Below are 13,293 nucleotides of genomic sequence, written 5' to 3'. Positions count from 1 at the left end.
GGGAGGCACATACTGGTACCACTGGTTTCCCACAAAGTTAATGAAGTTGGATTATTTTTTGGTGTGGAGATTTTAAAAAAACACACAATGTCTCACGGAATTATTTGGATATTTTTCCTGTGATGTTCTGGAGAAACTTTTACTGGACGATGTTTTCGCAGCTTTGGGGAGGTTTTCCATGTATGAAGTATATGTTTTTCTCTTCCCATATAGGCCACCTCGACTTATTTCACTGCCTCCAATATTTATACCGTAGCTGGTAATTAACATAATCTTGCATTCCTGTTAATTTCGACAAAATGAAGGACAACACGGACTCCGGATTGCCACCCAAACGCAGATTTTTTGGCAGTTTATGAATGCAGCTGTAATCACCCAGGGGAGCCTCAAGTACTTAAATGGGTCCATCATGAGAACGAGACAATCAAGCTCCTTTATGCCTCGAGATCAGCTGCAGTTTCTGCGCATTGTCTGTTATGAATAGACCGATCTCCAATTGAGCCTCTTCACTTTGGAGATTTTTCGATTTTCGATTATGCAGCTATTGAAATTAGGATGCGCCGCTTTTTTCGCTCTTAGCTTGGTGGCTCGGTTGCCTTTTCCTTGATTGCCAGATGAAATTGACACTCGGGTTGCCACTTACCAAGCGAAGCATTTCAATCCGCCGCTAATTGCAGATATAGTGCCATCCTTTCTTTTCACTGCGTTTGATTGCATGGGAATACAGCCTCCTATTGCGCACAAGAGGAATGATCGATCATATATAGTTTTTTTTTCGTCTTCTTCTTCTAATTGCATCAAAATTTTCTTTTGTTGCCAGGGTTTAAATGCAGGAGAAACTGTTATTCGTTGTTTTGGACCGGATATAGTGTGGGTTGGGGCAGAGATGCGTAATGCGCAGAGCAAGCTCCATCTTCTCTCCAAATAGGCAGCGTTCAAGACCCGAAAATGGTGAGTCACAAACATCTGGACGAGTTTGCTTTGAAACCTTTTCATTTATTTGTTTTTCAGTCTGTGTAAGGTTGCTTTGATTCGTCTTTCTTCCTGAACTTTTTTACACGCGGGCTAACCTCCGCAGGACTCTGGATTTGGCAGAGGTTCAGGTTTAATCAGGCTCGACTGTAACTAAAAGGCTGAATGCATGTATGAGCAGGGACGCAGCGGAGAGTAAAGCCATCAAAACTCCGTTTATTCGCCTTTGATTTGCAGAGCAGTGTTCACATAATGCAACATTGAGATAAATCTGTGTGTTAGAAATTATAAATGAAGCCTAAAATGTTCAATTACAGCACCTGCGTGGATTCATGTGCTTTTAAGTTAATATTAGATATACACATAACCTATAAAGAGCAATCACTTGATAGAAATAAAGCTTGTACCGGAATAAAATCAAATTATTTTTGGTTGGATATTAGTGTTTTTTCCAGGACTGGATCTTCATGTTATATTTCACGGACTATTTTCTGCAATGACTCTACTTTTAAAAATTAAATTAAATGTGCAAGACACGATTTAACTGATATTCTTTTTGGTATAAAACCCATGCTGTTTATTTTTTTCTGACTCAGTCTAATTCGGAGGTGAAGAAGGAGTCTGGTGAGTCCAGTCCGTCGGAGGCCGCCTGCCTCTGCTCTCCTCCGGCGGCCAAGAACCAGTGCGCCAGCTGCGGCATGGAGATCCATGACCGGTACCTGCTGAAGGTGAGAAATAAGAGGAATAATGATAATATTTAAACATTATTTGCTCTCTCAGGAAGTATATAATGTGTCCAGGCAGCTTCAAAATATTTAAGCTTTTCATTTGGCTTGTAGTTTTAATTTGTGTTCTTTATTTTTGTGATAACACCTCGGATTGATCTCAGTGAAATGAGCTCAAAATACACAAATGTGGTGATAATTTAACTTCTGCATCACAGCGCTGTTTTTCTCCTAAGGCTTCTTTCTTCTTCTGTTTTTAGAATAAACTCTAAATGACTAAAAATGCAAATTAAACGACATTAGTTGAGTTTTTAACTTAAAATAAGGTGCATAAACATCTTGATGAGAGTCTCAACGCACTGATAATCAACCACACACACTCAGGCGTGCATTATTAGTCTACAAGCGTGACTGTATTATTTTCAATCTCCACAGGTCAACAACCTGAACTGGCACTTGGGATGTTTGGAGTGTTCAGTCTGCAGAGCGTCTCTGCGCCAACACAACAGCTGCTACGTTAAAAACAAAGAAATCTACTGCAAACTGGATTATTTCAGGTATAAGATCAGTTTATATTCTCAGCTGTTTCGTGATTTTATAACGCAGCATTTATTTTGTTAAAGTTATAATCTTACAGGCTTTAATTTGTAGATAGTCATTGAAATTTTTTGCATAGGCTATATAGAATAAAAAGATTAAATAAATGTCAATGATGTTATCATGTATACATATATAAATATAGGCTATCATATAATATGTTAGACCAAACAATTTTAAAATAAATGTGTTAATTATTGTAGTATAGGCCTGAATTAATAATTAGCATATTTTAAATGGCGTTCAATTCAAATTATTTGCCGATTACCGAGATAAATTAAATCAATTAATTCAGCCATTATAATTCATTTAAATGTTTACAATGAGGCCAAAATGTTTATTTCTTTTTATTCGTTTTTCTCGGTCGCTTTGTTTCGTCATGTCGATGTAGTTTATTCTGAAAATTAAATTGCAAATTGCCTCTGCACCACACATTGGCCACTAAAATTATAACCTACTAAACTGTGGTTCATGTTGTAGTTTCGAGGCCATTTCATTTCACTGCAGATGTCTTAAATTGCATTCGTTGGGCATTTGAAAAACAAAGAAATAATCGACAGCATCAATGACGAAACAACAGACAAATGAAAAATTTATGCGGAGTGTTTTTTGTATAACTGCGGCTGCGCAACCTAAAATACTGATACTGATTATATTTTCTTTTTTAATCCTCTTAATGAATTCCCCCAAATTCATGTGAACATATGCTTTTCGTAGGCTACCTACATGAAGAGCATCATTCCTGTTGGTTTCATCTTAATAAAGTTGCAACATTATTATGCAAGAGGATATTTTCCTTCTTTTGGTGCAACAACTGAAAAAAAAAACCCTTTCAAAATCATTTCAGCATTTAAACTTTAATTTGTAAAACGCTTGACCTTTACACCTGAAGGAAAATAATGATTTTCCAGTGAATGGGGGAAACAGTGACTGATGACTTCAACAGTATTAATATCCAGGGGATAAATTATTGGACAATTTGTTTTATTTCTCTGGGTGTTTTTACAGCTAATTGATCTTTGCTCTCCACCATCAACTTTGGACTGAAGTCTAAAAAAAAATTGGCTTTGTGATTTTCTCAGTGAAAAACATGCTCTGCATAATAGGCAATGATGGGCTTTTGGTCTACAAGATTATATATCTCAGCAAACCACTAACAAAACCTTGTTTTAAACTAATTCTCAGACTGTAAAATGACACATCAATGAGCACCAACCTCCAAATGGGCAAAGTGGGCCCCTGCCCCAAACCTCCCACTGCATATAAATGGTTTTAAGTAATTTCACTGATTGCAGATTGGTCTGAAAATTTGCACCACTGATGTAAATTTTAATTACATTATTTTCAGGGCCTGTCTCATAAAAGGACCCTACATCAAGATCTAATTTCAAGACATTGCTATTTTAGCTTATATTGTGCTCACCTGGTGCTTTTTCCTTAAAGAAATACTTCAACCCTCTTTTCAATATCAGTTACTCAACCCATGTTATGTTGAATTTATGAAGACAACATTCCTCTCACATGTCTCCATGGTGTGTCTAAAACTGGAGAAAAATCTTGATGAATTGTAGTAAATAGGGGCCACATTTAACACCACTAAAACTGTATCAGAGCATCCATTTACAAACTCTCACACAACTTGCACAGTGTAATTCAAGTCTCATTTATCCAGTCGTATGCTCAGTACTTCCCAAACATGTGCACTTTTGCTGAAATGTTACTATTTAAAACCTCCTGCACAAACAGTCTGAGTCATAGAAGAGTAGTGCACCTGTTTATGCATTTTAAATAGTGTCATTTTAGGGAAAATGCATGTGTTTGGGAGGAAGTGAGTTCACTTACTCCTGAATTCAGCGTAACACAGGGTGAGTAATTGATGCAAATAATGACTTATATATATATATATATATTATATATATATATATATATATATATATATATATTCCTTTAATGAAGTTGTCTTTAATCAAATAGTTGCAAACTCACTGGTGCACAAGAATAAACGTGGCTGGATTTATGAGACAATGGACGCCTGGGCACAGACATGAAAAAGCCTCCCCACCACCACCACCCGTCCGACAGGCACAAGACACCCAGACACAGAGATTTTGAACTTCACTCTGGAGATAAAGCGAGTCTGCCTGACTGCTGCTGAGCTGTATATCCTGCAGCTGACCTTCACCTTCCTTCTTCCTCACAGTAGGTTCGGCACCAAGTGTGCCCAGTGTGGCCGGCAGGTGTACGCCAGTGACTGGGTTCGGCGGGCTCGGGGCAGCGTGTACCACCTGGCCTGTTTTGCCTGTTTCTCCTGCAAGAGGCAGCTGTCCACCGGGGAGGAGTTCGGCCTGGTGGAGGGCAGGGTGCTCTGCCGCAGCCACTATGACATCATGCTGGACAACCTCCGCAGGGCTGCAGAAAACGGTAACAGACTTTACAAAACATCTCTGACAGTAACAGTTTGGATTACCAGCAAAAATATGCAAGACTCAAGAAATGGAAGGAAATATTCTGGCAAACTCTGAAGTTTCCTCTCAAGTATGTTTTTTCCACACTGGTTGACAACGTCACAGATTCTGTTTGAGCTCTGGGTTACTTTAACTCTTACTGAGTGAAATATTAATATGCAAGAAACCTTTTTGCATCTTTAAAGCAAAATTTAAATAGTGCCTTATTTTCAACATGAAATACCAATATTTGATTTTTGTTAACTTCTTGAATTCAAGATAAAGATCTGAGGTTTGTCTCTTCAACATGACGTCAAATGGTTTACGTTAACTGAGCTTCAAAAAGTGGAGAGAAAGTTAGGAGAAAATAAGCTACTGTAGACAAAGAAAGGCCCTTTGTTGTTCTATATGGATCCTAAAATCCATGTCAGCTTCGTTATATTCCGTATTTTTCACCCTGCTGTAGTGGAAAACTGCTCTCTGCTCTGCCTTCAGTGAGGAAAACGTGGGCCGTAATGGCATAAATACTTTGGACTGTGCGGTTGTTGGCAAGAAAACATTTTAATTGTGTTACACGAGTTGTTTGGACAAAGCTGAGCTGCAACAAGATTGGCCTGTAAAACTCATAACTAAGTTGTTGTGTGTAACTTCACAATACACTGACTGAAATGTAATTTCCAAGCAGAGTGACAGTGTGTTGTGATTGTGCCCTCTTAAAGGCACAGGACTGACTCTGGAGGGAGCGCTGCCCTCTGATCAGGACGGCCAACCAAAACCAGCCAAGAGGGCGCGGACGTCGTTCACTGCCGAGCAGTTGCAGGTGTGTTTAGGGGCAGTCAGTGGAGTATTACGTGTTGTTGCCTGTATATGTGTGTGTGTGGGTGGGTTCATGACTGTGTGTCCTTACAGGTGATGCAGTCTCAGTTCGCTCAGGACAACAACCCTGACGCTCAGACTCTACAGAAACTGGCAGAGATGACGGGACTGAGCAGACGAGTCATACAGGTAGGACATTTAATATTACACTCTGATGCAATTTTACATTTGTAAGATCAGAAACCCATTTAAAGGAACAGTTCACCACAAAATCAAAATATTTTTCCTCTTTCCTGTAGTGGTTTTTATCAGTCTAGATTGTTTCCGTGTAAGTTGCAGAGTGTTGGAGATATCAGTCGTAGAGACGTCTGCCTTCTCTCCAATATAATAGAACTAGATGGCACTCAGCTTGTGGTGCTCAAAGCGGCAAAAAAAATAAATTTGAAAAAAAACTCTAAAGTTACTCAAGATAATCTACAGACTTTGTTGTGAACAGTTTCATGCAGGAACTATTTTCTTTCTACTGGACTACATCCACAAACTGAATCACTGTGCAGAAGGAAGAGTGCATCTACTCATGGATGAGAGGCTCATAGTGCAACATGTAAACATTTATGGCGTCCTCCTCGGCTGAGCTGTAACATGAACTAGCTCAGTTCAGCTAGGTGAACGAGCAATAGACGCACGGTATCTCCAACACTCTGCAACTCACACCAAAACAATCTGAATTGATAAATAGCACTTTGGATAAGAGGGAAAATGTGTGTTTTTGATTTGGGGGTGAACTGTCCCTTTAAGGGGGTATGGATAATTAATGGGATAAGAAAGACGGAAAGTAACTTCAGTCATCTTTTTTGTTATTTTGAAATACCGGATTGATTTACGTCCTTAGGCGTCCGAAAAACTGTTCAAATGAAACCATCTGACAATTGAAAATCACTCTTTGTTCTGTAGACATGCGACCTGTAATGGAGAGCTACAGAATACTACAGACACTGCTTTGTTTTAAAGATGTCTCAAGCCAAAAGCTCGGCAACCACTCATATACTGAAAGCAACACATTAGTTTCTGGAATATGTAGAATCTGATACTCACATAAGGTTTTTCCAAAGGCAGAATTTTGTTAATAAACAGACCACTTTTTGTTTGTGTTCACATTCTTGGAATTTTGTTGCGTTTTTGAGACAAATAACCACAAAAATCCAGAGAATTTTTCTACAGAGTTCATCGTGGCGGGCTGGAAAATTCTCCGGAAAATCATTTAGACAAGTGGTTCCCAAATGTTCCTCCTGGTAACACTTTGAAATGAAGCGATGTTTACCTGTGACCTCCTGAAAATGCCTGATTTAAAGGATTTTTAGAGACAAAAGGAGGAGGTGAAGTAGCCAGAGTTTAAAAAGAAAGGGGCAATTTATAATCTATATACTCTTAATCAACTTGGGACCCTTTAGATTTTGAATGGAAACTACTGATTTAGACCATTTTAAACACTTAATTTCTCCAATTAAACCTTGACTAATTAAATTATTTCAGGAAAACAACTGGCAGTGTTGTACTCAGAGTAAGAGGAGTTTCACTTTAAATTTTAAGCAGTGGTGGAAGAAGTACTCAGATCTTTTACTTGAGGAAAAGCATTATAGTGTTAAAGGTAAAAGTCAGCTGTTAAAGGTAATACGTATTTCAACTACTTGACAAATGGTCAGGTAGTTTAGTCCATGATAATCTATTAGTTGATTTATATTTGGTATTAATAATCTGAATCTGCAAAGTGAGTAGAAAGTGCAACACTTGCCTCCAAAATGTGGTGGGGTAGAAGTAATAAGTAGCATAAAATGGAATATTAAGTACCTATAAAATTGTACTTATGTATAATACTTGAGTAAATGTGCTTAGCTAGATTCCACCACTGTGTTTTACACACTAACACCATTAAATCCTCCCATACCACACTGGAATGATTCCTCTGGCACGGATAAACAAACAAATACATAACTCAGGTTTGGTGTGAGGAACAACAGTCCAATCCTGTGTTTGTTGCAGAGTATAACATTATCTGTCATACTTCACCAGGTCTGGTTTCAGAACTGCCGTGCGCGACACAAAAAGCAGCCGCCTCAGGGAGGCTTCTCTCAGAGCGCTCCGATGTCCAGGATGCCTCCATCGCTGCCAGACGATATCCACTACTCACCATTCAGCAGCCCGGACCGACCACATCTGCTCGCCCTGCACGGATACCTGGACAGTGAGTTTATGGATCTTTATGTCAGTGCCACTTTGTGTTACTGTAAAACAAAATAAGTAAAAAGTAGAATCCCATGCACTACTTTAAATGCTTCCATTAGAGTATGTATTAATCTATTTCCCAACATTTGAAGTCCATATTCAGCTGTTCATAGTAGGAATTTAAGATACTTGTACTTTTACTCCACATATTAGATGGAAATATTGTACTTTTAAACTCCATTATTACAAGCCACCAGTAATCAGCCACAGTAAGACTAGATATCTGTATCAAATAGGTTTTGTTTCAACATTGTGGGGTGGCACATATGTAATTGGGGGTTTAGGGTCCTCCACCAGGAAATTTAGCATTAAACTTAATTTTTCTGCATTGTGGTGAATTTCTCATGCACCACTTTGTACCTTTTCTGGATCAATTTATGGTGCAAATGTCTTTCAACTCAAGTCCTCTGCTACTCTCATGTTTTCACTGAGGTGGCATTAGATGCTTATTAATGAGGGGGAAATGTCCTCTGATTGCCCCCCGAAATCTACACCTATATCAGTATATAAAATATGACGCACTGGTACACATTAAAATACCCAAAAGCATATGCAATAGTTCAAATTGGCTCCATCTCGACCAACTATAACAGTAGAATGCTACTTACACATTAGCTTTAGGTACTTTACTCAGGCACACATACAGAACTTTAATATTTTTGATATGTTATTTTTGACACTTTAGGTACATTTTGTTAAATCTATTTTAAATGCAGCCTGTAACAGAGTATCCCATAATGCAGTATTGCTAATTTGAGTATGAGTATAAAATATGAGTGGTGAAATGCAGGGTGAAGTACTCTTGAGGCTCGTGATGAAACAGCTTATGTGCAATAAAGAATAATAATCAGAACAAGAGTATAAATACAGATTAGGAAAATAAATATAGAGGACAAAAAATCAAGAATAAAAAAATATAAATGCTTTCAATATAAGTATTAAAAGAGTGTTGGTGTGTACATGCAGGAGTGCTGTGCAATTTTTCAGCACATAAAAAATAAAATATACAGAGTTTATCACAACTCTAAGGCACATTACACAGTAACATTTAAATTACACTCCAGTGAAATGAGGCAAATGTGCAAGTCAGTGTGAAGGATTTTTGGATTCTGTTGCTCTTCCTGAGGTTTCTTTCTTTTCGTCCCTGTTTAAGTGTTTTTCAGGGGAGTCTTTCTTTATCAGAAACAAAAGGGTGCTGTAGGTTGTAGAGACTGAAAAGCCTTTTGAGGTAAATGTTTAAACTATACAAATAAAATGGCTTGACTTGAAAGGATTTAAGCACATTGTATGAAAGTGTTGAAGGCCCAGGTCTGAAACATTGAATCAGTCCTGGGTTTCTTTCCTGACATTGGGCACAAATATGTCTGCGCTGCTTCAGTCATCATTTTGAGGTTTCTGTCCCTCATCAGCAGCATTTTCTTGAACTAAATTACATTAACATGCTCACGTTGCTCCACAAACTCATGTCGTCTCTCTCTTGTCTTCTCCTACGTGCAGCTCATCCCTTCTCCGTCCTCGCTGCCCCGGGCCACTTGACTCATCCGTCCATCTCCTTACCACAGCTTCCCATCAGCCGCTGACCCTCTGCGTCTGCTTTTTCTGCGTCGTCACCACTCTGATGTGAAAAAAAAAATCCTTTGGGACGTACTGTCAATAATCTGCTCTGTTTGGGAGTCTAATCTCCGGAGGCATGACGGACCTTGGTGATCTGTTTTCAATCAGTTGGATTCTTCTTCGCTGTGAGACTGCTGAGCTTAACTTGTCTTTTAAAGACAGCAGACTGTGGAGAAATGTCCCACCTCCATGCCAACATGGGAGTTTTTTTTTTAATGCTGCAGAAAAGAAGACCACTTTTATTTTATTTTTCCTCTTTTTGATGGGACATAAAACATTGCATCAGGTCAGGATTGTTTTCCTTTTGTTTACCCACTCATACAAGGTATTTTAATTGTATTGCTGGATATGCAATATGATAAAAAGGAGTGTTGTAGCAGTATTACAGTAAAACCTCATCATTTGTTTTTTTTGTTTTTTTTTGTGTTGGTGTTGAGCACATTTGCAGCTTTACTGTTGTTTGTTGTTGTATTGTTGTCCGAAAACTCTTATTTATTCAGAACAAAACTTCACTTTTAAAAAAAGCACTTTTAAATGTGTCTTGAAATGGAATTATTCAGTGATTGTACATTGTAAATACTGCTACAGTTTAATAAAAATGTATCAGAGCTGTTATGGAAATGAATAACTGAGGATCAGGGTGATTTACTGATGCAGAGGGCGAGTGTGTGTGTGTGTGTGTGTGTGTGTGTGTGTGTGTGTGTGTGTGTGTGTGTGTGTGTGTGTGTGTGTGTGTGTGTGTGTGAAAATGTCACTGATTTCCAAACACAGAAATGTGAGCACATGTTCACATTATATCAGGTCACTATTTTACACAGAGAGCTACAAAAAATCAAAAGGTCACCTGTCAGAGACCAGTACCTGCAGCAGCCAGTTATTAAGAGCAACATCCTACTGCAAACCTCTAATTTACACACTGTACTTAACAGGAAATTTGATCAATCCCACTGTGAAAGCGTGGTGATTGATCGGGCAGCTCGTTGGCTCTTACGAGGCCTTTTAACACAGATTATCTACAGCTGTTACATTGATTGACGGCACTTAAAGGGCTGCGATGTTAAGAATGAATGGGATACTTTGAGTTAAAGGATATCATTAAATTTGGATTTTCCAAACTGGATCAATGTGCACACTAAAGTAAATTCATGAGTGTGCCACACCCATGCACTCCCAGTTTCACAACCCGGAGAGCAACATGCAGCCAGGCACTGACACAGGATTTTTGAGGCTGGCAGAGATATTGATATTTAGGTGTTTAAGAAAATCTGATGATGTTTTTTTTCCATTAAGACATAACATACACAAAAGATCCCTTATATTTGGTTTCTTTTATTAAGCAATATTTTGGAAAATAGGCTACACTTATTTGCTTTCATGCAGAAAGTTAAATACGATTGATAGGCTAGCCACCAGTTAGCGTAGCTCAACACTGGAAATGGGGGCAACAGCTGGCCCGTCTCTGTCCAGCTCGGTCTCACTCCGAAGTTGTCGAATATCGGCACTTGGGCAGTGACTTCTGGCGTCAGACACCGACATTGGGGGGGGAACACAGCAGGACAGCAACATAAGTTAAGGGTGCAAAATTCCAAGTGGGACAGGTGGGAGGGACCAACCCCCAACTTTCCTTCAGGAGGCTGGTGTTCACTTCCCATATGATTGTAAAGCCAAAGCCTGTTCTTTGTTTCTACACCCAACCACATGCTTTTCTTGCCTAAACCCAACCATCTAAGTGTGTTGGCCGAACGTAAGCACATGTGTGTATGTTGTTGGAGGAAAAAAACACCAGTTTTTTGCTGCTCTTTCAGTGCTGTACAGACATAGTGCGTTTATTTTGAAAGAGACTATATGCAAACTGTACATTTCCTGTGAAAACAGAGGTGTATTTTGAAAATAGACAATGAATGTAAAAGGCTGAAGTTGACACTGCGTTCCCAGAATGTCAACAACCAACGCACCCAGGGTACCTTTCATGTCATATGTCAATCTGGAAAGTCCATGACCAAACGTCAATATGTGACGAGGTCGGAGTGAGAATGTGTTGCTCTGTCCTAAGGTGGAATTTAATATCTGCACACAGGTGCCACTAAATCCCACATTTTAACACATTATATTTTATTTGAAATAGAAATAGTGCTACAGCCGCAGTGATTGTAGCCATGCAAAAACAGTTGATATTACTTTTCTTAGACAGAGCTAGGCTAGCTGATTGGCTGTTTCCAGTCTTTATGCTTAGCAAAGCCAAAAGGTCTCTGGCTACAGTCATATATTTAGTATACAGACATTAGAATTATATTCATATTTTCCTATCAAACTAAGGAAAGTGAATAAGTGTATCTCCTAAGTGTCTAACTATTTCTTTTAAGAGTTAGAAAGTTTTGCAGTTAAAATAATAAACCTGTCAGTGCTCTTTCCCATGCGAAAATTATGTAACTCTGCATTGGTGCCACTGTTTGTATCACCTCAAATATATCTTTATCTATCCAATTAATTTACCCATACTGGTAAAGCTCCACCTGCTAGCAGCAGAACAAAACTGTGGTTTAAGTAGAACTAACTTAGGAATAAATGTAGCCTGATTCTGGACAAATGCATGACATCAAAAACACATTTGGTTGCCATTACTGTTTATTGTTATTAATTTTTTTTATCTAAAATATTTATCTAAAATTGTGTATTAATTATGCTTGGCTCCAGAGGGCCGCATGCTCACAATGTCAAGTGTTACATGTGTGGGAAAACAACAGCGCGCATGCCCAAAGCTGATTGCCAGTTGCCCAGCTGCAGTTTGATTGGATGTTTAGGGTTGGCAAATGTTAGTATTTCTTGGTAAACCATGAAAGATGGGGATTATCTACTACAGCACAGACTGGAAAGTCTGTCTTTGAAGAATATGTTGAGATTGAAAACCTCAGAGCCCATCGGCCGCAGGATAAACCTCTGGTAAAAAAGTTAACTGGGGTGGTTGTAAAGGTTAGCTTGTTAGAGAAGATGTTTTGTTTCTGCTTCCCGTGTGTGTTATTTGAAGGTGATTATGATGGCCGTGCTTTGGTTGTAATGATTATGGCTATTGAAGCTACTGTACTCCTGAACTCCTGTGGGTTATTGGTAACACATCCATTAACAGATTTAGGTTGCTGGCTACATATTTCCTCAAATGTTTGATATGTTTTGAATAGGTTTTCCCTGTGGGAATAAAACAGGTGAACACACACACATCTGAAATACAGAGAGAATGCTATCACATCTGCATTACAGTTTCAAATGACAGCAGTGTTTCTCTTGTTGCTTGTAGAGGAGTTTGACCCCGCAGTGCCTTCACACAGACATCACAACTACAGCAGATAAAAATACACACAATGGTTTCCTTATAACGCTCAGAGATTTAATTAAAGATGTCCACACACTGACTGGACCAGGTGTGTCTGAGTGTCTGTGTGTGTCTACATAACTGCTGGATACTTAGGTACGTGTGTGTGTGTGTGTGTGTGTGTGTGTGTGTGTGTGTGTGTGTGTGTGTGTGTGTGTGTGAGTGTGTGGAAGACGGAGAGGAAGAAGATAGATGGAGTACTTTAATTCTTTCCTAAACTTTACCTTTAAACCAAACTTTCCCCCCCAATCAATCACTTTTAATCAATTCAATCCAGGAGGAAGCCTGTTCAGGAAAACGATCGTCCTTGTGAAATCTTAGAACAAAAGATGTCTATATGCTGAGCAGAGAGATGATTATCAGGCTGACACAGTTTGGGCCACCTGCCAGCACTACACTGTAAAAACGCACATTTCTTCCCCATTAAAGTCCCTCTCAGATACGAGCGCTCGAGGCAGCGTTTAGGCATGTCTTC

The 13,293-nt window shown here is 38.9% G+C and overlaps 1 protein-coding gene across 2 annotated transcripts; it reads left to right on the top strand.

Moving 5' to 3' along the window:
- On the top strand, positions 1-9,971 carry lhx6b (LIM homeobox 6b). Of its 2 annotated transcripts, none has more exons than XM_049578739.1 (9): positions 1-180; positions 821-951; positions 1,569-1,700; positions 2,133-2,254; positions 4,498-4,715; positions 5,458-5,558; positions 5,648-5,743; positions 7,625-7,796; positions 9,335-9,971. In XM_049578739.1, the coding sequence occupies exons 2-9, from the start codon at positions 949-951 to the stop codon at positions 9,415-9,417; spliced, it is 927 nt and encodes a 308-aa protein (XP_049434696.1). In that variant the 5' UTR covers positions 1-180; positions 821-948; the 3' UTR covers positions 9,418-9,971. The 2 variants fall into 2 exon arrangements, with proteins under 2 accessions (XP_049434696.1, XP_049434695.1); XM_049578738.1 differs by having other exon boundaries at positions 4,495-4,715.
- The last annotated feature ends 3,322 nt before the right edge of the window (positions 9,972-13,293 follow it).

Source organism: Epinephelus fuscoguttatus, linkage group LG6, assembly GCF_011397635.1.
Source record: "Epinephelus fuscoguttatus linkage group LG6, E.fuscoguttatus.final_Chr_v1".
Lineage (NCBI taxonomy): Eukaryota > Metazoa > Chordata > Actinopteri > Perciformes > Serranidae > Epinephelus > Epinephelus fuscoguttatus.
Note: the sequence above shows the minus strand (reverse complement) of the source record. Positions and strands in the feature narration are given on the sequence as shown.